The sequence below is a fragment of the Catharus ustulatus genome, chromosome Z (genome assembly GCF_009819885.2).
Source record: "Catharus ustulatus isolate bCatUst1 chromosome Z, bCatUst1.pri.v2, whole genome shotgun sequence".
Taxonomy (NCBI): Eukaryota; Metazoa; Chordata; class Aves; order Passeriformes; family Turdidae; genus Catharus; species Catharus ustulatus.
Window position 1 is genome coordinate 21,375,855 of NC_046262.2, and position 27,864 is coordinate 21,403,718.

The 27,864-nt window shown below is 39.6% G+C and overlaps 1 protein-coding gene across 5 annotated transcripts in view; it reads left to right on the plus strand.

Annotated features, from left to right (window-relative positions):
• NLN (neurolysin) overlaps nt 1–27,864 on the plus strand; it is a 66,699-nt gene that overhangs the window by 420 nt on the left and 38,415 nt on the right. For 4 of the 5 annotated variants that reach the window (XM_033085943.2, XM_033085946.2, XM_033085944.2 and 1 more), the window contains exons 2-8: nt 14,438–14,694; nt 16,951–17,099; nt 20,232–20,339; nt 21,812–21,914; nt 22,597–22,757; nt 24,008–24,143; nt 26,227–26,593. In XM_033085943.2, coding sequence (XP_032941834.1) covers nt 14,438–14,694; nt 16,951–17,099; nt 20,232–20,339; nt 21,812–21,914; nt 22,597–22,757; nt 24,008–24,143; nt 26,227–26,593 — 1,281 coding nt within the window. Of the gene's footprint in view, nt 1–814; nt 867–14,437; nt 14,695–16,950; nt 17,100–20,231; nt 20,340–21,811; nt 21,915–22,596; nt 22,758–24,007; nt 24,144–26,226; nt 26,594–27,864 lie in introns of those variants that run through there. The other variant, XM_033085945.1, reaches the window with a different exon arrangement.

Here is a 27,864-nt window from a genome sequence, read left to right on the forward strand (position 1 = left end):
TGGGCGAGGCGAGGTCTTCTCTTGGTACTCTGCGCTGAGTCAGACCCACTGCCAGAGAAATTGGGCAGGAACACAATGGTTTGAGGGATACGGCTGTAGCAGCGGAACTCTGCAGCAGGGTGTACGTGAAGCAAGACCGGCAGTGTGCTCGCAGTGGCTTTATAAAAAGGTGTGTCACTACTACACGTTGTAGGACAGGTGAGACAGGTACCAGTGTACCGTCGAAAGGTTTTAAAGTAGGGGATTGCTTCTTTCCTCTGTAATGAACAGTAACTCTAAATGGACCCCAGAAAACCGGTAGTCAGTTCTAGGTGGACTAGACAAATAAACATAATGGCTTTTCTTTTGGCCCCTCACTTTTTCTAAAGGACTACATTTGATAGGAAGCACTTAAATAGTAGGAGTGTTCATTGTGGTAGAGAATGGAGCTGAATTTCAGTGTGAAATGAAAAAGATGGTTGCCTCACATGGTCTTTTGAGAAATGACTGTAGACAAAGTGTACAGTTTTTGTCCTATTTCACAGCCTTTGTTCATGTCAAATTAGGATTGAGGGGTATGAGCAGATAGAGAATAAGAATCGGTACATTTTCTTTTCATGAGGCTCCTGCTGATGTTGAAAATAAGGTGATTTATTTTCTGGTGCTAAATAAAATGCACATCTATTTTCCTAATTTATATTTATATTCCTTTTTTTGTACAGTAATTTTCACTGTTCTTGTTGACCATCTTTGTTTTAGAGATATTTCCATTAAATGAAGAAAGAAAGAGTTTTTTGTTTTTCTTTACATGAAAGGTTTATCTTTGGTTGCAGTTTGCGTTTGGACAATGAAGATACCTCCTTCTTAAGTAAAAATCAGCAGAATGGGTAACGGTTACTTCATTAATTGTGATGTTTTTCCCAAGTCATCATTTCAGTGTCCCCAAATAATTATTTCATGAAAGATAGTGTTCTTGAACATGTCATAGTGACCTCTTAACTTCAGAAGTTAAAGATTTGGTCACAGAAATCTTGAATAGGTTCTGTCCCAGCTCCTGTTTTTCTTGAGGGCATCTTAACATGAGATAAAAATAGCAATTCTTAGTAAGTGTCAAGTATTATGCTTTATATTAAATAAAATGGTATTAAGGTTTGATTCTTTTGGTTAAAATAGGCAATTCTGCAGAAGGAGGCTGGTTCCAATTTTTTTTTTCTCATTCAGATTCAAAAGATATAAAGATTTAGATTTAATGAAATAAAATACTGGGGGAAAAAACTGGCTAGATTAATTAAGCATAGAAGTCTGTTTATCTTATGAGAATGTTCTTATATATGAGTAAAAACATAAAAGAAGATACACGGTTTAAATAATTTTAGTGTCCTAAAATACAGTAATTTCACGACCATAAGGTGCACCGGACTATAAGGCACACTCCCCAGGAGTCGGCAAAATTCACAACTTTGTACATCATATAAGGCACACTGGACTATAAGGCGCACTTTTTTTTTTTGCAAGGAGGCTCCGCCCCCAGCTCCCCCCACATGGTTGCTGGCTGAGGCCCCGCCTCAACCCAGCAGCCATTGGCCCCCGGGCCCGCCCGGACCCGACAGGGGCAGTGCCGCAGGCTCCCAGGCCCGCCTCCACCTGGCAGGGGCAGTGCTGCAGGCCCCCAGGCCCGCCCCCACCCGGCAGCCATGGACCCCCGGGCCCACCTCCACCCAGCTGCCGTGGCACTGCCGGCTTCCCCCACGGCTCACAGCTCACACTTCCAGGGTGGCAAATGTCGCAACTTTGTACATCAGATAAGGCGCACCAGATTATAAGGCACACTTCCGGGTTCGAGGGAAAGTTTTAGTTAAAAGGGTGCGCCTTATAGTTTTGAAATTACTGTAATTTTCTTGGATTCATTCATTCTGGGGTGTTTCTTTGAAAATCTTCAAAATCAGGTTTTGAGTATGAAAATCCATGTACATGAGTGAGACAGGTACTAACATACTGTACTATATACAGGTATCAATATAATGAAAGAAAGTAGAAGAACTCTGAACACTATCATGTCATCATATCACTATCTTCCTCTTGCTGAGGAAGAAAACCAGCAAAAAACTGAGACTGGGACTGGGAAAAGACAGAAGGAGGAATGACAGTGTAGGGAAAGAAAGGGGAAGAACTTTCGTAGTAGTTTTCTGATTTCATACTTATAATGATAGTGTATCTGTGTGCTTTCATTGAAGTATCAGGTCCAACACCTCAGAAATGGCAAAAGGCCGAACAAGACATTTGGGACTTTTTTGCTTTTCCCCATGATATGTGGACTGTATAAACTCTCTAGTGTATTGCAGCAGCAATTTTTCCTGAGGTCAAAAGCAGCATCTACCACCTTTCTAACCACACCAGGCTCCTGAGGAGCAGTTTGCCTATTAGATGGAATTTGCAAAACAGAATTATTTCCTGGACTGGGTGAGACAAAGTTGTTGAGCTGACAACCATTTGTGGACTTTATTTGACCCATGAAGCACCAGTTAGGCCATGCTAAGCAATGTTGTTATGTATTTTGAGGACATACCTGTTCTGTCATTCTCACTATAAGTCAAGAAATGCCTGGCTTGGAAAGATTTCTTTAGAATAGTTTGGGTTAGTTAAAAAGTTTCACCTTTGTTCCAAAGGAATCAGGATGAAAGATGAGGTACCTTAGAAAACATGCAAGATAATGTGTATATTCAGTATTATCTTTGCAGAACAGTCTAGGAATTAAGGGACTTCTAGCACAAAACTGCTTTTTTCGTATGATCTTGTATAAAAATCTGTCCGATGATATCTTTTTATGTTGAAACTGTCTCCTAAAAGTCTCTTGGAGGTTATGTTGAAAGTTACTGGTTAAAAATTTATCCTTGTTAATTCTCTCTATCCTCCTCAAAATTGTTTAAATCTTTGCAGTACTTCCTCAGTTATGCTTTCATGTGTTCCTGTCTTTTTAAATTTTTTTTTTTGTCCTCTACAAAGGATCCCAGTCTAGTTAGTATTTGTAATTTGAGTGGAGCCCATTGCTCAATGCAATTGAGCTGATTGTTTCTAAGTCATAATTATTTCTGAGTCATCATGACTTCGTAGAATAAGCTTTTGGCAAGTGGGAGAACTGTTCAGAGGATCAGAAATGCATGTAGTATACATGTGCTTCGTGTATGTGGTATAATGACTCTCTGTTTTGTTCTATCCCACCTCTACTAAATCCTATAATTTCTTTCTTGGCAGCTGCTTCTTTGTTGATATTTCTGTGAATTGTTTTGTGTCCAGAATGATTAGATGTCTCACAGCTTCTCCTGTGTGTGTAAAGTCAGAAGTGTGTGACATTTGTTAAGACTGAAATTCACTTTGTTAGTGGTTTTAAACTTTTCTGTGTTGTAACATTCTTTTTCATCTTTTTGTGGCTGCCTTTAACACACTCATTATCATGAGTAAATAATCCTTAGTAAATTTTGTCACTTCATTAATCCCTTCCTTTTGTAGATGATGTATAAAGACATGAAAGAATACAGAATCTTGCATGGAACCCTTCAGGATTCCACAGGTCACATAGTTCCATTCAGAAAAAATAAGCAGCCATTTTTAACAGCCTAATTTTTAAAACCATTTATCTGCAAAAGGATCTACCTTCTCATCTCACCTCATAGCAGCATAGTTTCTTTAGGACCTTTTGGTCAACAGTCTGTGGAAGCAAAATAGATTTTATTAACTGAACTATAGATTTGTGAGTCTGAATTTTTCTCTGTAGAGGAGACTTTTACAGTAAATGTTAACTGTGTTTGGATTAGGGAAGGCAAGGTGAGGATGGTGGTAATTTTACTTGTTTCTGAGCAAAATATTACTGGGCACATGTGTTTTTCATACCATCTCTAGCAGACACTTTTTATTTCTACAGTGGAATATTGAATAAGCAAAGTTCTTTGACATATTAATTGTGGTGAAATAATATTTCCTGTAACCAGCCGGTGAAGCACACTGTTACTGAATTGCTTTTCACTCAAAAGCCAGAAAAGAAAGCAGGCTTAATTTCCTTTCCTAATTTGTGGTGTTGAGGAGGTTGTTTAGGATTTTGCAAGCACTGAAATGAACACGGCATGTTCATAATGCACTGTCTTCCCAAGAAGATGGAAAGACTGATTTAAGATGGTAAGAAAGTAAAGTAGAATAGGTCATCATCTGCTGTGAAGACACAGTTTTCCAACTAACTAGTGATGGCAAGGAAACATTTCTCATTGCTTTGACTGTTTGAGACAAGATTAGCAAGAAATCAAGCGTATTTCCATGCAAGAGGCTGAACTGATTAGCACTGGGTATAAATCAGAGAAAGTGTTTACAAACTCTCAGTATTTTTCTCTCCTGCAGTACCAGTTCTCTTTCAGATAGAGTCAACAAGCCTGTTTCTCATGCATTAGCTGATTGCACTCAGATACTGAGCTATCCTGGGAGCATGTTGTTTGCACTAAACAGCCTGCACTTCACCTATTGTTTATGGCTGTCATGATGGAAACATGATAGATGCCTATGCAGGTGCACCTGAGGGAGCTGTAGGACCTTAAAAGCAATTTTTTTTCCCATTGTTTTCCACAGTTCACCTGATAGTGGAACCAAATAGTGAGACAACATCAATTAATGCCTTGTGCCTCAGACTCAGTATAACAGAATTACTATCTGCATGCCAGTGTTGATAGAATATTCTTTCCTAAGATCCTGCAGGCAAGTTACTTTGATGGAGGTTTGCTGTGACACACAATGGATTCAGTTCACAGAATGCTGTGAAACCTAAACTAGTAGTATAGTAATTTGTGGTTTGGGTTTTGAGGGTATGTTGGGGTTTTGGTTGGCTAGTTCTGTTTTTTTTCCCTAGAACCACAGATACCATAATTTTAGAGATCAGACATTGCAGAAATCATACTCTAGCATTTCTGTGTGTTCCACTGCAGACTACTGTGTGGAAATCACCTCCTTATATGAAAGTCAATCAGACCAGTTTTCAAATTCCTTTTGCTGAAACACGGTTGGAGGGAACTGGGGGCAAGGGGAGAGGAAATAATTAAGCTGTGTCATGTTCGAGTACATTGGTTTGAGTACACTCATTATTTAAGCTCTGGGCTTTTTGTTAGCTGCCACGGAGCACCTTTTCAGTTAGTTTTCTGATGTTAAAATTCTGTTGGAAAACCAGTAAACATTTGTTGTCAGATAGTAAGGTCATGAGCACTGAGGGAAATGAATATATCAATAAAGATTTTAAAATGTTTGCATGACTTGTAGTTTTTTTTTAATTTGCTCATTTTGATTGGAAGACCTAAAAGTGTAGTTAATATGGACTGTACAGTGAACTAAGTTGCAGAGAATTTTTTTTTTCTGAAAGGTGTGGTGACAACATTAAGGTTTAGTGTCAAGAGCTGCTAGATTTTCTATTTCTTCAAATGTAGATTAAAAAATCAGTTTCTAATGCCAGTTATGGAACTTTAAATTAGGAATACTAAACATGCTATTCTTTTGCTACAGTAAGGTATGTCTGTGCCAAGCACAGTTATGACACAGAGCCAAATACTTTTCCAAGGAAAATGGCCCAGGAATTCAAGGCATGTATTCAATGTTCCGTGTACTGTTAAGAGCCAAAAAGATGAGAAACTGAGAAGTGAAATGGAAAAAGGACTTCATATGTGTTTGTCTGGCAGGAAAAAGTGATGATTTGTATTGAAGGGTTATAGTTTCATTCCTTTGGCTTAGTTGAAATAATGTTGCCCTGTGATTAACTTTGAACCATTTAACTGTGCTAGTTCTGTCTTGGAAATTTTTCTTTCCACACTCGCTTTTACCTTTTGCTATTCAATTCTGTTATTTTGGTTGATTTTGTCATTGCTTTACTATAAGATAAGCAGTTAGTTCTTATCTGAAGTTGTATGTCAAAAGTAAAGCAATATGAAAATATATTTAAAATTCAAGCAAAACCTAAGGATCTCTAAATAATACAAATATTTTGGCCTGTTAAGTATTTTATAAAGCCCATCCTGTAATTTATATTGTATTAGATACTGCTGAATACTTGTGATTTAGTTTTGAAATCCTTTTAAACTTTATTTAATTTTTTAAAAAAATTTTTTTTTTAAATTTCCATTCCATGGAACGTTACTTAAACCATACCTGTCTGCTGTCATTTGTATATGTTTGGTGGCACTTGACTCTGACTTCAGGGAAATGCTGATGTATGGCATATTACTCAAGTACCAAATAGCTTGTCCTGAGGCAAACTGTCAGTTTTTATATTGCCTTAATAGGGTGTGTCTGGTTTTTTGTTTTGTTTTTAATTTTGGTAAGGCCACTAGATGGAGTCAAAACATTGATCCCCTGTGGATATTAATTTGCGGGTAACTGGTGGGTACAGTCTTTACATACACAATGCTGCTTTCCAGCATGCAGCACTGCTTCTCCTGCAGCCTGGAAGACCAGGAGTGTTGTTTAGCTAAGGTATACTGTTGCAAATATTAGACTAAAATGTTTCTCTTGAATTTGAACTCCAGCATTTTTCATACTGTATGTTACTGATTGAAAAAGTTGTTCATGACATTAGTTGTGATTTGCAAATCTGCTCTTACACATATCCATAAGAATGTCCTCTCAAGGTACACATAAGGTCCAGCAAGAAAAGCTTAATTGTATTTATTTGTATTAGAGTATTTAAGAACTCGATGACAAATTCAGATAATTTGCTCACACACACACACACACACACAGATACAGACACACCCCTTCTATCTTTCTTTTTAAAATCTTGATTCTAACTTCACTTTCTGAAGCTGAAGGTCAGAGAGAGAATATAGTTTTCCATCCTGCATGAATCCAGTATACCCTGGTTTTTGTGTGGCTACATGGAAACTGTCAAATGTATTTGAAAGTACAATTGTTACAGTGTTACCGTGTTGCCCTGGCTCCCTGCAGGCAGCACGGGGGGCGGGGAGAGAGGCGGGAGAGCTCTCTTTCCTCCTCTGCCGCAGCCCAGGGGAGGACGGGGGTGGGGCGCCGCCATTGCCGCTGTTCGGGGAGGACGGGGGCGGGGGAGGACGGGGGGCGCCGTCATTGCCGCGGCCCGGGGAGCCGACGGGGGGGGGACGCCGCCGTTGCCGCGGCCCGGGGAGCCGACAGGAGCCCTGCGCAGCCATTGCTGCGGCCTGGGGAGGAGGCGGGGTGCTTTGTCCGCGCCCGCCGCCGGCGCCATGGGCGCGGGAAAGCTCCATCCCCGCCCGCCGCCGCTGCCATAGGAGCGGGGGAAGCTCCGTCCCTGCCTGCCACCGCGGGGCAGCGCCGACCCGGGGTGACCGAGCCCAGTGGTAGCGGCGGCCGGCCCCGAGCGGCAGCACCGGGCTGGGCCACCTGGCCCCGTCGGCAGCCCCTAGCGGGCCGAGCCTGCACAGCCTTAGCTCAGCCAGTAAACCCCGCCCTCCCGCGGTTCTGTTACTAATTGCACGCGGGTCCTCGCTGCGAACGACAGAGCGGCTTATATTTGGGTGCGGCTTATCTATGGACAAAAACCGAAATATTTGCCAACACCCAGAGATGCGGCTTATACTCAGTGCGGCTTGTATTCGTGAATTTACTGTACATAAATGTTTAATATGTTTAAGATACTGCACTTATTAAAAATCAAGTCTGTAAATTCAATTGCATTATTTGTCTTTGCAGCAGTTATGTTAGCCACTGTATTGCTGTAATAGAGTATTATAAAGGTTCTTCCCCTTTCTAAAATCAAATCAAATTTATGTTTTCCAGAAGCAGCAAGTAATCAAATTGTAGATTTATTGGTAAAAGAAATTACCTGACATTCTGCAATTATGGCAGTCTGCAACTTAGAAGCTTTGCTTTATTCTTTAAAATCCTCTTTTACAAGTGTCTACTAAATTTTTAAGTGTTATTCAACTTACTCTGCTTTTGCTAGAAAATACCATTCTTACTGCTTTTGGGATTGGCATATTAGCTGTTTTCACAAACTCTGTTTTCACCATAATATGTGAAAACAGCTGTGTTTGTAATAATCTCTGTTATAACAAAGTCCAAATGAAACCTTGTGTGCCTTTACTCCTGATGTTCTCCTAAATGGATGAAGCACTGTAAAAATGCATAAAATATTTCAGTCTGCCCTGTATATCATTCCACTAGCATTATTAAATGCCATAGGACTCACCCCAGAAAAAGGCCAGTGCAAATTTCCAACAGAGACCAGTTAGATATTTACTGTAAAAATGCAATATAAATAAAGTTGTGTTAATTTTGAATGACCTCACAGAAACACAGGGGCTGGATGGACATTTGGGATGATCAAATCTAGTCCCATGCTACCTTAGGTAACCAAGTAACATAATACACTTTATAAGCCAGTCAAGCACCATGTTATAAATAGAGATGTTTTTATGTACTGGGACTTACTGTCATCTATTTCAGAATCTCACTGCCCTGATGGTTGCAAATGTCTGTTGCAGTTCTAGCTTTCATGTATTCCTGACCAATTTGTTCTAATTTGTTCTTATGCCTGAATTACCTCTTAGCATCAATAGCTTATTTTACTTCAGGACATTTAAATGCTATGCTTAATGACAGCAATCATCTTGAAACTCTCTTTGCTAGACTAAATTCATTATTTCCTATGTGTTTCTAGCAGTAGTGCAAGTTTAGGTTGTTACTGACGCTTTTTACTTTACTTGCACTTTGTTTAGGCCAACACCACTGTTTTGAAGTCACTCACCAAATGGGTGTTGGCACTGATTAATGGTAAAAGATGTCACCCCTGGATGGTTTTGATCCACTTTAATTTTTACCTGTATGCTGTCCTGAGTATTTTCTAAGTATGACTCTAGCAACGGTTGTGCTGATGCCATTGATGGAGTGAGGTACAGGGGCTGAAATGAACAACAGAGGGAGGAACACTGACAGAAATGTCTTAAGGCAATACTCTTGCTGGACATGAGCCTTTTGCTTAACCCAGGCTTGTTCGGTTACCTCTTATGTTCTACACTACACCAGAAAATACTAAGTGTGGTGGCTGAAACAATTTGAACCAAACAGTTCAAACATTAGCAACAACCTATGCAAGGCAACATCCTTCCATCTAAATTAAACTGAATCAACTTCTGATTGCTCAGTGCAAGCAATAGTTGGCTGTTCTGTAATGTTGGTGCTATTTACCAAAAGCAAGTCTAAAATATTATATGTACCTTCTTGGTTCAATGTTTGAAGAAAGCTCTTTGCTGTTGCATCTGGTTCCTACCCTCAGTGATACAATTTAATACTTTCTCCCTAATAGCATGACAAATGTAACTGCAAAGTATTATTGAGTTTCATAGTATTTTAGTTATACTCTTCTTTCATGTTTCTTTGTCTGTTTATAATTTTTGATCTTGGCATTGTTTCTTTGTTTTGTTTTTCAGCAAAGTTGTTAAAATATTGCTGCCTGATACATAGAGTTTTGGGAATTTATTTATAGTTTTATGTAGATAAATAATTCAAAACACTAAGCCATGAAAGAAATGGCCAAGGTTTCACCTGTGCATATATATATAAATACTGTGCACCTTTTTTAAGCTGATGACAATTAATTTGGTTCTTAGTACACTCTGAGTGACTGGTAGTCAGGTAGCAACACTCTTCTAAATGATTATTTGAAGACACATGTGTAGCAACTGATTTTACGTGGAATGTTATGTTGCAGTTTTTGAAAGCCCACCATCTCATTTGGTCAATTAGAAAAACTTTCTGATTTGTACTGCCTTTTTTATCTTCGTAAATGACTACATCTTCCTGTCACCAGAAGCAAACAAGGTATCAACATTTCAAAACTGGGCAGTTCTGTATTTTCTTATTTCTAGCAGGTAGTCAACAACTTACTGATATTTGTGAGAATATTTTATACAGCACTCAAATTTATAGGTATATGTCTTAATTAAACTAACCAATAAGAAAATCAGGTGGCATTTTTTTTAGTATTTAAAAATAGTGTTCTGTTTGCAGGTAATGGGAGACCCTACATTCCAGTTCATTAACTCAGTCCAACTTTAATTATTAATAAATCTTGTTGGACAGGCTGAAATTGATGTACAGTAAATTCACAAATACGAGCCGCACTGAGTATAAGCCGCATCTCTGGGTGTTGGCAGATATTTCGGTTTTTGTCCATAAATAAGCCGCACCCGAATATAAGCCGCTCTGTTGTTCGCAGCGAGGACCCGCGTGCAATTAGTAACAGAACCGCGGGAGGGCGGGGTTTACTGGCTGAGCTAAGGCTGTGCAGGCTCGGCCCGCTAGGGGCTGCCGACGGGGCCAGGTGGCCCAGCCCGGTGCTGCCGCTCGGGGCCGGCCGCCGCTGCCACTGGGCTCGGTCACCCCGGGTCGGCGCTGCCCCGCGGTGGCAGGCAGGGACGGAGCTTCCCCTGCTCCTACGGAAGCGGCGGCGGGCGGGGACGGAGCTTTCCCGCGCCCGTGGCGCCGGTGGCGGGCAGGGACGGAACTTTCCCGCGCCCGTGGCGCCGGCGGCGGGCGCGGACAGAGCACCCCGCCTCCTCCCCAAGCCGCAGCAATGGCTGTGCGGGGCTCCCGTCGGCTCCCCGAGACACGGCAATGGCGGCGCGCGCTTCCACCCGCCTCCCTGGGCCACAGCAATGGCTGCGCGGGGCTCTCGTCGGCTCCCGGAGCCGCGGCAATGGCAGCGCCCCCCCCCCCCCCCCCATCCTCCCCGAACCATGGCAATGGCGGCGCGCCCCCCCACCCGTCCTCCCCCGGGCTGCGGCAGAGGAGGGAAGAAGAGAGTTCTCCCGCCTCTCTCCCCGCCCCCCGTGCTGCCTACAGGGAGCCAGGGCAACACAGTAACACTGTAACAATCGCGGAATGCTGGCTTTTACTGGCAGGTGCTTGGCTCGGCGCCCTGGCTGGCACGTCTGGGGTTGTAAATGTCAGAAAATTATTCACAGATTAGCCGCCCCCGACTATTAGCCGCACTTCCGGGTTTCCACCAAAATTTTTGTCAAATTGCTGTGGCTTGTATTCATGAAATTACAGTAATTTCACGACCATAAGGCGCACCGGACTATAAGGCGCACCCGCCGGGAGTTGGCAAAATTCGCAACTTTGTAGATCAGATAAGGCGCACCGGACTATAGGGCGCACTTTTTTTTTGCAGCGAGGCTCCGCCCCCAGCTCCCTCCGTGCGGTTGCTGGCCGAGGCCCCGCCTCAACCCGGCAGTCATTGGCCCCCGGGCCCGCCTGTACCTGGCAAGGGGCGGTGCCGCGGGGCCCCAGGCCTGCCTGCATCCGGCGGGGCCGGGGCATGGCCACCACCCCTCCGTGCTGCCTCTCCGGGGCCGGGCTATGGCCACCGCCCCTCCGTGCTGCCTCTCCGGGGCCGGGCTATGGCCGCCGCCCCTCCGTGCTGCCTCTCCGGGGCCGGGCTATGGCCGCCGCCCCTCCGTGCTGCCTGCACGGGGCCAGTGGGTGCCTGTGGAGGGACGGCTCCGCCTCCACGGGGCCGGTGGGTGCCTGTGGAGGGGCCGTGCCGCCTCCACGGGGCCAGGGGGTGCCTGTGGAGGGGCGGCTCTGCCTCCACGAGGCCCGGGCGTGCCTCTGTAGGGGCCGTGCTGCCTCCACGGGACCAGGGGGTGCCTGTGGAGGGGCGGCTCCACCTCCACGGGGCCGGGGAGTGCCTCTGGACGGGCGGCTTCGCCTGCACGGGGCCCGGGCGTGCCTCTGGAGGGACGGCTCCGCCTGCCCGGGGCCAGGGGGTGCCTCTGGACGGGCCGTCCCGCTTGCACGGGGCCGGGGGGTGCCTCTAGAGGGGCCGTCCCGCTTGCACGGGGCCGGGGGGTGCCTCTAGAGGGGCCGTCCCGCTTGCACGGGGCTGGGGGGTGCCTCTGGAGGGACGGCTCTGCCTGCACGGGGCCGGGGCGTGCCTGTGTAGGGGCGGCTCCGCCTCCACGGGGCCGGTGGGTGCCTGTGGAGGGGCGGCTCCGCCTCCACGGGGCTGGAGGGTGCCTGTGGAGGGGCGGCTCTGCCTCCACGAGGCCCGGGCGTGCCTCTGTAGGGGCCGTGCCGCCTCCACGGGGCCAGGGGGTGCCTGTGGAGGGGCAGCTCCGCCTGCACGGGGCCGGGGGGTGCCTCTGGACGGGCCGTCCCGCTTGCACGGGGCCGGGGGGGTGCCTCTAGAGGGGCGGCTCCGCCTCCACAGGGCCGGGGCGTGCCCGCCCCTGCTCCGCCCCGCCTCCACCTGGCAGCCATGCCCCTGCCGGCTCCCCCCGTGGCTCGCAGCTCGCACTTCCGGGTAGGCAATTTTTTTGAACTTTGTCCATCAGATAAGGCGCACCGGACTATAAGGCGCACTTCCGGGTTCCAGGGAAAATTTTAGTCAAAAGGGTGCGCCTTATAGTCGTGAAATTACTGTACTGTAATATGTTGGTGCTGTGACTGTTTTAGTGTTTGTTTCAGATGATATGCAGTTGGTCAGTAGCAGGGCTGTATTGTCTGCATTTCTAGGTGAAGATACTGAATGACTGAAAGGAATAGGTTTTCTTTAAAAAGAATGTTGGAGTGTCTGTTTAGTATCCTTCACTTTAACATGCTTTTATGTTGCTCAGGCTGTTGTTTTTCTTTGACTCCACTTTACTTTTATTTTGACTGCAGTTTGACACGTTGTGTAGTCTTTCTGATGTTCTTGGGTATGGGTGGTGTGTGGTAGAGTTCAGAGCCATGAACATGTTTCTGAGGAGCTTCCCTTTTACCTCCCAAGAGGTTTTACCACACCTGTGAAAAACTAGATACAGGGCAGTCCACTGAGAATGTGTTCATGACTTAATGAAATACTGATCTTTAATGGATTTGCAGATTCAGGATAGAGTTCAGTCGATTTTGGGGATGGGAAACTAACACATTCTGAGAATGTTATCACTTAAGCTTTTGCTTTCATGACAGCAGCTTAATTTATCCTAAACTTCTATTTGAAATTCAAAGTTTGAGTAGTCCAATGGAGAAGTTACTAAAGCCTTAGTGCCAGAGCTCAGTTGGTATCAGAGAAGAACAGAGGTGGAACAACTGTTCTGTATTCAGACTTCATTTTCAAAGTGAAATCATCAATATTCTGGACATTGATGTTTCTGTTTACCACTAAAGGGAAAAGTAAACAACTTACCTACACTGGAACGGGAAGATTTGAAGAATTTGTGGTAACTGGAAAATGAAATTTCAACATAAAGCATAGGTAGAAATGTTGTCTTGTGTTTTCGTCTTGCATCAAATAATTTTGGCTAGGTTTTTCCTGGAGAAATTCTATTATAGAATTGGAAGACTTTTGACAAAAAGTTTTTCCTTCCTTCAAACAGAAGCCATGTGTGCAGTCCTTCTCAGACTGTTGGCATGTCACTCTTCTGCTTTGCTATTCCTTCAGGCTAAAATTGACTGTCATTTATGCATCCCCCCATAGTATGCCAAAACCTCTCTGTGCACTTATGCATATACCAGACAGGTTTTACAATAAAATCAATACAGGTACAATGGCAAGTGTTAAGAGAAAAAGTTACTTAATGTGAAACAGTGTTAAGTAAACATCCCTTTGTTAGCAAGAACTCTGTATATTTCTTTAGTAATGGTAGAAAATGTTGTCATTATTACCATAACAACATGTGGTGTTTTCTTTTTTTTTAATTATGTGACTGAAATAGGAAGACAGATAGTAAGTCTCTGACAGCCAGCGATCCTTCTTTGATAGTAAACACTGCAGGAAGTTTGACTACTAAATGCAAGCTTAATTTTAAAGAAGCTGAAATACAGTTGATTGGAACTACAGTTGATAGATTATGTAAATCATGTAAAGTACCTCTTCTGGTAAAAGAGTGAAACTGTCTATTTAAAATACAGTTAAAGGAATAAATTTGCAAGTGAGTAACAACTCGTAGCTGATTATGTGGCAGACATCCTGTAAAAATATTAAATTATTTGCTCTAATGAATACTATTAAGTGTTATTTTATGTCTTATTTTGTGCAACTTTGCAATTCATGTTCTTTGTCATTTGCCAATCACTATGTGGGTTTTATTCTTTACTTCACAAATGTTATAATGTAGATAATGATACAGATGCAACGACAATATTCACTGACAGTTTTAGTACTGTCTATTTCTGTAGAGTCCAGTAACTTCAATGCTGTTTTCCATAGAAGGTTGAGTCATAATTTAATCTGGATGGTTTTGTCAATACCAAAGTTGTTGTCCCTGTTTGCACTTAGTCACACCAATGGAAAAGGTAGAAGACAGTTTTATTTAAAAATTAGACATAATTGATTCAGATAATAGCTCTAAAAGGAATTTGTTCTTCCTTCTAAAACTATTCTTATTTATTGTTTGCTGTAAACTGTCTCTTGAACTGAAATCTTGCTATGCAAAAATCATTTTTATACTTTCAGGTCCATTGGGCCACAGCTTGTGTTGAGAATGACATTAGGAGCAGAAATTACTAGCCAGCTCAGGGCTTCTTCATACATAGCATCAGGACGAAACCTTTTGAGATGGGACCTGTCACCAGAGGAGATTAGAACAAGAACAGAAGAGCTTATCATGAAGACAAAGCATGTGTATGACACTGTTGGGATGCTTGAAACTGAAGAAGTAACACTCGAAAATACTGTACAGGCTTTGGCAGATATAGAAGTGGAATATGCAGGTTAGTGTGTGTTTTCTGTATTTCTTTGCATAAGGCATTCCATCTGCACGTAAGGAAAAACAGAAAAAATAGTTGTTGCTTCCAATAGTTGCTCTTCCAAGCTGATCCCTGCTTTTCTTGTGTAGAAAGTGTAGAGGCCTCTCAGGAGTCCTCTGGTCCTAATAATCTTTCAGGGCCTGCCAAAGAGCTGTATTAGTCACCTATTTTGGTTTTGCATGTGAAGCTCCACACAGTTCCATTTCCAACCATGTGCAATTTCCAGGGGATGCTGCAGAGTGTAGGCTGGAGCATCTGTGGTGTTTGTAGTGCATCACCCATGGTAAGCAGCGATTTTTTCAGACACTGGAGAATCTGACACAGGCAAATTGAATGGAATCATGAAAAGTGGAGAAAATGTGATGATGAGGAATTTTTGAATGTGCTATTGAAAGAAGTCTTCGTTACTTGCTCACATTTATATTTAGCCCTATGAGGTCTTGAAGAATCCAGGGAGAGCTTGGTCATGCAGTCACATCTAGATTGTTCTGCTGTACCAATATGTGGGTGAGGTTTATTAGTCAAACACAGTTCATTCAGTTAATTTGTTAATATTGTTAGAGGAGATGGGTAAAACACAGACTGCATATTGGGTGTTTTTGTTGAGAAAAACCTTTCAGATGGTGGCTGCATTACTTATAAAAAAGTGAGTGTAATCAATGTCAAATTCTTTTAAATGCTCTAAAAAAATCTACAGTAACCACTGTAGAGGTGCTATAAACAGCCACCTTGGCTTGAAACAAAATCTTTGACTAGCAAAAAAGCGCAGCTGGCATCTCAAGTGATTATACTGTGATATTAGTCTGGATTTCACATTACTTAAAATTGCACATCCAGTGAACTAGCTGCAATTTATTCTGGCATATTCAGAAAGACAATAATCTTCATTCAAAAAGCCTGCTACCAGATTCAGTCTTGGTTGTACCAATATACCAATTTGGTATAACTATTGTAAATCTTGTCACCAAAAGGATTTACTGAAGGAAAACCTGTGTTTGACTCAGAAAACAATGGCAGTCAGATTTCAGTGATTTCATGAAGACTTGATGGAAGATGTACTTTTTTCACTGTATACTATTGCTGTAATTAAAAGATTAGCTTTTAATGCTAATCTTCAAATCTGTATGTGGAATTATCATGACCTGCTGTGAGACAGCCCATGATATATGAGATGGATGTATTACCACAGCAAGAATTCCATAAGAACCTTGGAATTTAAGGCCTATGTGTCCCTTTCACATAAAAGACCTACTCTGGTAACTGCAACTTACTGTCTGAAAAGATAGAGATGACAATAGGCCTTAAATTTCACTTGGAAGCTGCCAAAACTCACTTTATTTGAAACATCTTGGCATAAGGGCAGGAGCTGAAGGGGAAGTTGCCTATGGACTTCAAGAGGAATCACATGCCCATGGCTGCACTTCTGAATCTGTCTCAGAGCTTGATAAAATGACTGCACATCACATAAAATTACAAAGCTTTAAATCAACCTAGTCTGTTGTTACTCTAAAATCTACTTTTGGAAAGGTAGATGGTAGAGACACTATAATTTGATTTTTAATGAAGGAAATTAATTTCTATTTTAAGATTTCTATTCAATGCCATTATAAGATGTAATATTCCTTTAATGCCAAGGATTTATTTAATCTCAAAAGTATATTCTAAAAAAGTAACATTACTCAGCTTCCAATCTCTAGAAGTTCAGAATGCATGGACAACATCTTTCCTGTTTGCCATGTTGTTTCTCCTTAAGCACAGAAGAGTACAGTACATGGGGATTTGACACTGCACGCATAACAGTGTAAAAATAACTTCAGGACAGATGGGCATGTTTGAAAGATTCAGAGCTTATGACTTTAATGCTAGCATGGAAGCATCTGTGCCAGCTACAAAACGTCAGTCTTCACTTACATGACTTTTGGAAGATGAAGCATTTCAAATGTATTTATATACCATTCAGCTGATTTTGTAGAATCTGATGAGATAATTAGGCTTGGGGTTTAGAAGTCTTCTGTAAAATGTTTATTTGTTACAGTGGTGTATGATTTTTTTCTTTCACCTATTCAGTTTTATATTACCTGTAATCACTGTATTTGCTGTATGTGTCAGGTTGCTTTGGACACTTTTTTCTTATGTCTTTTATAAATGTCAGAAGAGGGAAAGTTCCTTATCCTTAGAGCATGTCTATCCTTCTGTGTTCATGGCCTCTTTTTTAAACAGTGGAAAGAAGCATGTTGGATTTTCCCCAGCACGTCTCCCCTGACAGAGAGATACGCTTAGCAAGTACAGAAGCTGACAAAAAACTTTCAAATTTTGATGTGGAGATGAGCATGAGAGAGGACGTTTTTCAGAAGATTGTTTATTTACAGGTAAATAACAGTATGGCTGCATAAATTGTGGCATGTATCTAAATTTGTCTAAAATTAATTGGTATACACAATGCTTTTCAAGATAGCTTTGTTTCCTCTGTGTCTGTGCCACTCAAATCTTTCCAGTGGGATGCTGTTATACAACAGAAAACAGTGTATTATGCTGTTCCTACTCTGCCTCTCATATCTAGATCTGTGTATCCTTCTCTCTCCATTGCAAGAGCTTTGACTTCTGTCTAATCTTCCAAAGAACTGATACAAGGAAACTAAACTAAAAGAGGGAAATCTATTAGGAAAGAAATTTTTAGTTTTCTACTGACTGAGCTAGTTCCGAAAGGGAAAGAAGAGAAGAAGCAATATAGTTTATACTGCTTTTGAATTTGTGTCCAAAATTCTGCTTGATTGAAAAAGTTGAGAATTTTAAATTTGAAAGTTATTTTAAATTATGAAGATTAATAAGAACATATGAATGAGACTGACCTTGAAATTAGCATTTTTGATCAGCTAATTATAGACAAATATTGTATCCTCTTCTTCATCTATTTCTTCAGCCGTAAAATATAGCTATGTTAAAAGATACATTTACTGTTGAACTAGTTTCTATCCCTTTTGTGTTTCTGTTTACCGTCTGTTTTAATTGACTGCCTATAGGTATCTTGTATTCTTCATTTGTACTGTTTATTTTGTAGCTCAAACAGAAAGAATATTTGGTTTTGTTCCAATATGTCTGGTGACGTTTAGTAAAAATTTTCTTAAAAAGTGCAATATAAGGATAATGCAAGAAAGCCATCCAATGTGATACAAAAAAAAAAATATTTTCTGTTTTATCTGTGAATTTTTTCCTCTCAACCCCACTGATTTTTAATCTTCTTAGAATGCTCATAAGATATTGGAGCCCGATTTCTTGGAGTCACCGTTTGTGTTTTTTGCAGGTTTGTCTGGGAATCAGAATAATGCTTGCAGAGCCTTACTAAAGTGCCTTCCATTACCATTGTCTTCTTTTGCAGTGTTTTCCAGGGAAGTTTCCAAGTGTTCTCCTCTATCTGGGTATTCTTGTTACATGTTTGTGGAAGAATACAATAACCCCATTTGGAGTATGTTCTGTTGTATGTGGGCAGATAGTGCCTTGTGTTGATTTTTCGCTCCCTGGTTCTTTATGTTAATTTTTATTTCCTTCTTCCCCTGTTCTGTTACTAGTAATTAAATGTCTTGATTTGTATGTATTATCTATTGTGATTTTCCACAGCCTCCACTATAGAATACACAGATACATTGAGGAATAATCTAACATATCTGTGTAACTTTCTATTTTTAATTTACAGGACCATCTGACAGTAGGTAGAGAAAATTGATGGCATTATTCAGTACTATTACTTTCTTTTTTTTTTTCATTTGATGTTTTCCTATTTCATTTTCCCTTGCAGCAATCTTTGACCTTTATAACAGTTAGAATTTTTGCTTAATTCTTTATTTAAGTTTTTTAGAATTTTTTCTGAACTGCAGCATACAAGCATGTTTTAGTATTAGTCTGCCAGAGATGCAGCTTCTGGGTATATATCCACTTCTAATAACTGTGAAAGTAGTAAGAGTTTTGCTCTCAAACAAATGTGAAATTTCCAGTAGTGCCAAACTGTTCAAATACTCCTATTTTGAAATCATAAAGTTCTTGTTAATTTTTGCTAAATTTCTAATGTTTCCTCCTGTTAGAAACTCTCAGTTAAAAACTCAGGCTCCAGGAACAAATGAAAAAAGCACTTCCACAAGCAGAATTCAGATTTTGGCTGAAGTTATTTCACCAATTTAAAAAAGCAGTGAACAGTTGGATTAAATCAGATTTTTCATGGCCTCACTGGGGATTTAATAATTCAGGTAGATTAATTCAGTTTCATGATCCTTCATGGGGCCAGATTAAAATGAGATGAGGAGAATGAGGACCCTCACACTTCTGTGTTATTTATAATACAGCATACTAAGAGTTGAACAAATCTGCTTGACTTCAGTGACATGCAGAATGTTTTAGCTCCCCTTAATGGGGACTAAATTTTTCTAAATTAACCACAGTACTCTTTCTAAATTGTGCATAATTTAAGAGCTGTTGATGGAGGGAAATGATTGAGGTTTTTACATTTAATTTAAGAAAAGACTTAAATTATATAGTCACTTTCTTTTCCCCACACATTAAGGAGAAAAATTTCTGCATAAAATTATGTTGTTGAATATGCTCCATATCTTATTCTTCAAAAAACTTGTATTTTGAGGTTTGAAACTTGGAATAAAGGTGAATTTGGTAGTGAAACTATAATTTTTGATTTTGTTACTCCTAACATGTGCACATGCTGACTAGTAGAGGCATGCTTAAGAATGTTGCCAGTCTTCTCCACCCATATGCCCTCAGGAAAAAGCCTGATGGAAAGAACTGCTTCAGCTTTTGTTCATGGAATTCTAAGTGGGTTTTGTTTCTTACTCTGTCTGAAGGTTTCTTCCTGGAATAAAGTAGCAAGGTTCTCCAAAACAAGTATGAAATGGTATATAAAATCATCAACCATGACAATTATAAAAGTTCTGGGAAGTTCCAAAATTTTGTGTCTTTAGTATATTCAGGATGATGGTCCTTGTGGGTCCCTTCCAACTCAGAATTTTATGTGATACTGTTTTATTTTTGTCACTGGTAGTGTGGTTCTGGAGGAGACAAATATGCTTCAATTTTATGCCATCTAATATTCTTAAGGGACACTTCTGATCTTTTAGGGTTTTTTTTCAATCCTCCTGACTTTCAGATACAGTGTTATCTTACAGCACTGATTTTCTTCAACTATGTAAAAAAAAGCTATCCCTACCGAAGAATCTTAAGTGCACTGTACTGTAAGCTGAAAGGGCTTGCCATTATGAGAGCACGTAAATGTGCTGAGACACTTGGTAAAAGAATATTATTTTAAAAACATTCTACATGAATATAAGAATAATATTGTGTGAAGTAACTGTTTTGGGAGAGTCCTTCACACTAATATCCAGGATGTTCTCTTTTTTGATATTACAGTATTTTAAAGAACACTGTAATATTAAACCCTTTTAGTGCTTGGTATGGTTCTTAGAGTGTGTTATAAATTCAATTATTCTATACTGTCATTTCAGCAAACCTGTGATCTTGAAAATGTAAAACCTGAAACAAAGCGTTATCTGGAGAAATCTGTTCAAATGGGGAGAAGAAATGGACTCCATCTTCCTAAAGAAGTGCAGAAAGTAAATATGGACTAAATATTTGTTTATAAAGCAAAGGTTACAACTGTTGTAGGGATAAATTTACGGTTGGTTTGCGGTACTAAGCATATATTTTAGATTAAAGGGTCAGAGTGTAAGGGAAAAGACAGAGAGACAAGAGAAAGAATAAAGCGAGAAAGAGAGATCACCAATCATGCCTCCAGCATCCATCCAGCTGCCTAGGTGTCCAGAGTTATGGGAATACTGCCTGGGCCTGGATGGGGATACTGTTTTATAGATTAATCTTTCCTTGCCCTGGAGAAAAGTTTTGCACTTTCTATGTGCATTAGTCATCATGCACAGTCTGTTCTTTACACTGTTCTGGAAATGGGTCAGAGGGCTTTGGGGTCCTTTGGTGGTCTTGTTCCCCACCTCTACATTCCAGACCTGTTGCTCAACCTAATTTCTCTGTTTGTGCTGTTCTGAGCTGTGCTTATCTCCAGGAGATAGATCAAAGACCTTTGTCCCAGAAAGTGCTGTCCTACCTCCGCATGGCCCCTTGTCTAGTCACATCTTGTTCTTTCTCACAGTGTGTTACTGCCAACAGTCCTTGGCTGTTATTACCTACAGTCCTTGGTTGGTGCCACGGCCACCCTGCTATTGGTGTTTGAGACAAACACATTAGCCCTTATTTTCTGGGATTCTACAGATGCCAACATAGTTATCTTCAAATTCTGAATGATATTTCTGAGTATATTATGATCTTTATTTCATATTGTTGAATAGACTTAACCCTTTATAGAAAGCAGTCAGTCTTCATCCACGTCCTTCTGCTAGTGAGAGCAGTTTGATGTGCATTTTCATATAACTGATGCCTGTAAAGGTATTTTGAAATTCCTTAGTGGTCAATAGTTGAATTATATTTAGTTTTTATTTGATGTGCATTCTCTTACTGCTGACTGCTATGTTTATTCAAACTTGACAAGAACATGTCAAAAATTGCTATGAGGTATATTAGAAAACGTTTCAGAAATATGACCATCAGGGTTTAAAAATAGGTTTTGGAATGGCTTTGTGTTGTGAGAGGAGCCTCTTCTTTCTGTCATACCATACATGTAAAATTCCAAAGCAGTGTTTTGAGTAGGTTGCATGCTTTTTTACTCCCTTCATTCTCATCAATTTACAGTTAAAATTTTAATTTAGCTGTTCAAATAAAAGAAAATAATTGAATGTTAGCACATTAAACTGTAGAATGAATTTGTTTAACCTCTTCAGTTCTCTTTAAGCTAAGTTTAAAGTATTGGTGTGGTAGCCCTTGGCCAGAAACATAAAAGGAAGACTGACAGGGTATAAAGTATGATGCTACCTACAGAGTGCTGTTTTCTTAGTCCTGGTATTTACTGTTGGTTAGCAGAGAGCCAGTTTGAAAAAAATGAAATGTTATTCATGTGGAGGATAAAAATTACCAACTTGGTTTTTGTTTTTCCACTAAGTTCAGTTTATACCCAATACAGGAAATAAAGACAATGAAGAAAAAATTGAATGAGCTGTGTATAGACTTTAACAAAAACCTGAATGAGGAAAACACATTTCTTGTATTTTCTAAGGAAGAACTTGGTGAGTAGGATGCTTGCTGTCTCTGTTGTTTCAGCCTTCCAGTTTGTTGGAGTAACTGTTTTTTGTCCCATGTGTGATGGTTAGATCAAGTGAAATTCTGACTGTTTCCCAGTCTTTTCTGTTTCCTTTTAACTCCTTCTCCAGTATCAATTCAGAGTAATCTTTTGCAGGTGTTCTTTATGTCTTCATAGATTTGTGCTTCCTGAGGTTTTTTGCTTTGCATCAAGTTAGAGTATTGCTCCTACTTTCTTTAGCATAACTTTACTCTGTTGCTTTTCTCAGTTATCATCAAGTAATTCCTTTTCTAGTCCTACAGTAAAGTTTAACTAATTCAGTAATTTAAACCAAGCTAGAGATTTCATGTTATGGAGAATTTAGGGATTCATTATCTGAAGGGCATCACATAAAATGTGCTCTAGTAACACAGATTTTTGAATGTTATTCAGCTTTTATCTGGTGGCTTTACATGTATTTCTCTTTTGCTCTCTGGTTTTTCCTATTTTTTTTTTTTGCTTGGTTGAGTTTGAAAAAGTTTTAGCAAATAGTTATAAAAAGGGAAGTATATTTCTCTGGAGATTTCTGATGTCAAAGTAGATTGCAGCAAAACAAATGCAACATTCTCACAGAAACAGGGGGAGCAGATAATTTTGGTAAACTTTGTTTATTAAATTTTATTCTATAGATGGCCTTCCTGATGACTTTATTAACAGTTTAGAAAGGACTGAGAAAGACAAATACCAAGTTACCTTAAAGTATCCCCACTATTTTCCTGTTATGAAGAAGTGCTGCATTTCAGAAACCAGGAGAAAAATGGAATCTGCCTTTAACTCGAGATGCAAAGAGGTATGTTGTGTACTGGCTGTTCTACAGTGCAGTGACAGAGTAGAAAAGTGGAGCTAGACATTCAAATGCTATGTTTGAATTTTGCACATTGTAAAGTATTTTGAAACCAAAACTTACCAGCATGATCTTTAACAGTGCCTTGCTCCAATTTATTCTGATGTCCTGAGACCTTAGAAAGTGATTACCTGCCTCTGTGTGTGTATTTGTATGCGTCTTGATGTTCAAGTGGTTCTGTAAGTAGAAGTGGGATTTTGATCTGTGAAATTGCCCTGCAGTGTTTTACAGGTTCCTACTGACACTTTCCTCCCAGAAAAGGATGTCTGATGGTGGCTTCTGTAGCCCTTTGGGATTCTTTGGAATAGACAGGAGTTATTTAAGCACAGGTTTTAATTATAAATGCAGATGATTAAATGTGAAATTAACAGATTGCATATGTGCACAACTAGACAAGTACAAAATAAAAAAGGCTTTGAAAGGTAGAGGATTGTACCTTGCGTTAGAGAACAATAGCAGAGTTGAGCTTTGTGCTTGAAATGCTTGGAAATGTGATGAGTACAATATAGATAAAATGGCACCAGGAACTGAACACTTTGCAAGTCAACACACATGAAGAGATTTAATGATAAAACTATGTGACGATCTTTGAATCCTGTCTTCAGTTTTTTTCCCCCAACAAATCTTACTTTTCCAGAACTAGAGGTTTACATGGTTGTGTTTGCAGGTTCTTGAGGATTCTTCAGCACATTTAGATCGAGGTCTGGGGTTTTCTGTTTCAGATCTTTCTCTGACTGCTATTGTTAGAGTTGCACAAGAGGAAAATTTGCAAACTAGTTTTGAATGTTGGCATAATAGATAAGCAATCTGTCATCATCACTAACAAGCAACTAAGCCTACTGTCAGCAATTTCATTATTGTCTTTCACATGTAAATGATTGATAAAGGAAATAAACTCTTCATAACCTAAAAGAAAATGCTGTATATTTTGATTAATTAAAAAAGATAAGTTGTTATAATAAGGAATGTAATGAATGAGGTCAACTAGAAAAGCAGCTACCAGCAAACACTGAGAAAAAATATTCCAAGAATAGAGCTAAACTTAGATTATTTTATATTTTAATCTGAAAATGTTTCACTTGAAATATTTTCTATTTCATAAGATTACAGATATTATTGAGATAATTGTTCCATTAACATGTGATTTCTGATTTCATTTGATTTCATTTTACAAATTTGTCTGCTTTCTTTTTTAGGAAAACACAAAAATTCTGCAGCAGTTGCTCCCACTAAGGGCAAAAGTAGCAGAGCTTCTTGGTTATAATACACATGCCAACTTTGTCCTGGAGGTAAACACTGCCAAGAGCACGGATAACGTAACAAACTTCTTAGGTTTGTTCATATTTATATGCAATACTTGTATAGTTAATGTAGTAAAATGTCCCCTCAGCCAAGATGAATTTAAATACATAACTGGGTCACAGTGTCCATGAGGTTTAGCCAGAAAAGGAACTCTGCTGCCTCTGTTCTGGCATATGTATTTTTTAGATCGTAGTACAAATGAAGTTGTTCCAAATCAGGAAGCACAAGGCAAATTCTGAGAATACCTGCTTTGTGACAGCCAGTATAAGCAAGTGGTGAAACCTTTCTCTGCCCCAAGATGCAGTTACCCTAATTTAGAACTAGAGTAACACGCAGATTAAGCAATTTTATCAGTTCAGAAGGCTGCATCAGAATTGCAGCTTTTTGTTCCCAATTTGTTGTGCATTTGTAGCCTTGGTGCCTTTTTCTGATACAGCTACATTAAGTATAACAAAAGTTTACTGTATGAAATGATGCAACTTCCATGAGCTGAATTTAAAAACTGTATCTGGAGTGATGGATTAAATCTGGAATTCAAAAGCCCTGTAATGGAATTTGATCTGAAGACAGAGGTATCTTGAAAACTTTAAACATAGCGGTCTATGAATTAATTTAGAGTCATCTCGTGGATGTCAGTGGACTCTTGGATGTAGAGCTAACCTCTGCTTTCTGGTAACTCCACTGAATAGTATGTGTTTCTTTATTACTGTCCTAATACCACTTCAAAGTGTATATTGATGTATCATACAAGTAACCCCTCCTCCCCCCCAATAAATTAGTACAAAAATAAGGATGTTTGCTGGTAGTGGGAGTTTGTGTTTATGGTTCAGTTATGCGGTTCAAATGCTCCTCTTTCTAAACCCATAACCCTGAAAAGCTCCTTCATGAGATTAGAGCGATATTTGGCAATACCAATCTCAGTGTACTTGACAATTAACAAATACTTGCTTTTGATTTATTATGAAATGTTAAGATTTTTAAATGTACTTGAAGTGTTTTAGACTTTTTTTGTCCATTGTATTATTGGGATACTGCGTTTTTTCATTTATTTTGAAGCTGGCAAAAATAAGTTAGATGCTGTTTTTTACATTATGAGATCAGATACTTTCCTGTTCATAAATACCACAGAGGGAGAATATACATCAAATTAATTGTCACTTTTTGTTTAGTTCTTTTGATATATCCTCAGCTACAAGCATGACAGTGTGTTTTGCTCTACTTTGTTCCTATCTGCTCGTGTTTTAAATCAAATGTTCATAAGCTAATCTTATGTCTAGGAAGAAGAGAATTCTTTCCTATGACATATTCTGAATTTAGCAAAGTACAAGCTGCAAACAGTATTTCAATCATATGAATGCATTTAGTGCATTACAGCCTTCCTAGAAACAGGACAGGCAATTCCTGTTTCTTTAATTTTACACTCTGCATATCAACAATGAACATTAAGGTGAATTCTTAATGAATAAAAAAGTTTCTGATAAACCAGAAATACTTACAAGAGAATAATTACAGAATGTACTGTATGGAAGTGTCGTAAGCTTAGTATTTTATATTCAATATGTTTACTTCATAGTGGTGTGATACCCTCTTGCCCAAGGAAAGTATATTGGAAAAAATTTGAATCAAAGACTTTGATATCCAGAAACTTTGCTACTGGAGAAGCCAGCCATCATATAGGCAAGAATTCTTGGTTCTCTTGGGTTTTTAATAGGACTTTTATAGCTAGAAGTATTGAATTTTGTGTTGCACTTCCTTCCAGTAACTAACAGCAGTTGTAATCTTTGGTTGTTGCTGAAGAAATGTATGAGGAATACTGAAACTACATGCGTAAAATCAAAGTATTTGAGCATAAGTACTAGTGTTGCTTTTCATTTATGATGTCCTGGAAAAAGTCTAAATTTACCAAAACCCTTCACACCACTCTTAGCCTATATGGAATACTGTATCATTTATAGCATGCCTGCAATTAAGACTTCTTGGGACAAGAAAACAGATTTTCTTGCTGTTGGTGAATGAATAGAAAACACACACTTCTGGAGTATGTGCTTGAATTGTTGAGTGTATGTATAGGAGCAGATAATTGAAATTGACTCCAAGGCAATCTTTCTTTCAGATGATTTGAGTAAAAAGCTAAAGCCTTTGGTTGAGGAAGAAAGACAATTTATTCTAGATCTGAAGAAGAAGGAATGTAAAGAAAGAAACTTTGATTATGACGGAAGAATCAATGCATGGGATCTTCATTATTATATGAGCAAAACTGAAGAGCTGAAGTACTCCATAGATCAAGAAAAACTGAAGGAATACTTCCCAATTGAGGCTGTTACAGAAGGCTTACTGAATATTTACCAGAAACTGCTGGGGCTTGAATTTGAGAAAATAGAAAGTGCTCATGTCTGGCACGACAGTGTTACTCTTTATGCAGTAAAGGATAAATCAACGGGAGAAATGCTAGGACAGTTCTATTTAGATCTTTACCCCAGGTAATGAACTTAGTGTTTTGCTTGCATGTTTAAAATGGGATTTGTCTTAATGGGTTGCTGCTTATTTAGTTAAAATTAAATGCATTTGGAAGTAAATATTTGTTCCACTGACAAGATTAATACTGTGTTCATTAAGTTGTCTTCTGGACTGTGTTCAATTTTTTATGCTTTTTTAAAAAAGTACTTCCATATTTCTTGCTTGTATTCATTTTATGAAGCACTGCTACTTTGTTCATATTTTTGGTAGTACTACTCTCTAGTCAGTTGTCCATAATTTTTTGCATCTATGAACTTTTCTCCTTCCTAGCTTACTACTGAGTTTTAATTTTCATTTCTATTGAGATGTTACTGCAGCCTGCTCAGATCAATTATATTTGTCTAAGAGTTCCTAGTTTCTCCCAGTTCCTCTGTACATTTTGTGTATTTTCTACCTTGTTGTCTAGACTGCCAAATTAAATAGGTCAATATCAAGAATAGATTCCTGTTGAGTACACATTCAGATTTACTTCCATGTTGATCTCTGTAGCTCTCCAGCTGTTTTTGTAGCTATTTACTGTATCATCTGTGTTTTGTCAAAGATTAGGAGACTAGACTGGTTTGATAGAATTTATTCTGAGCTAGTCCTTTTTGACTATTTGTCACTGGTTTTTTGTTTGCTTTGGCATAGGATTTTTTAGATTAGTATTTAGCATTTTATACATTTGCTAACATTCTTTTTTAATGCAAGTTGATTTGAGGTTTTCTTGCCTAAGAAAACCAGGTTACTCAACATATATAGTAGTACATAAGTTGTTCTTTTTACAGTAACATACCTATCTCCTTCACCTGTTCACCTGCTTCCACCTTTATGTATATCATACAAATTGCTGAAGGTATGTGCCAGTAAGACTCTTCTGACTTAATCTGGGTAGTTTAGTGTTGGGAAAGACGAGTCAGGAAAACCTTATGAATATGATTGCCTGGCAAAAGATTCAGAGAATATGGAAGCCATAAGCGAGATTGAAATGAAAGCCATCTTTGAGATACCAAACCTTAGTTACTAAATAACTAGAAGACAATAGGATGACCGGCCGAAAGTAATCCCCCCTTGACAGAACAATGCCTTCTGCTGGAGAGCAGGTCCAAAGGTCAGAGAAGACCCTACTAGCTTGGCAGAAGGGGTCCAAAGAGTAGTTTTTAGGGTTTAAAGTATAACGTAGTATGGTAATGTAATGATTCTTATAGGCTGTATGTAAATACTATAGGATTTGTATCTTGTATTAGATTGGTTA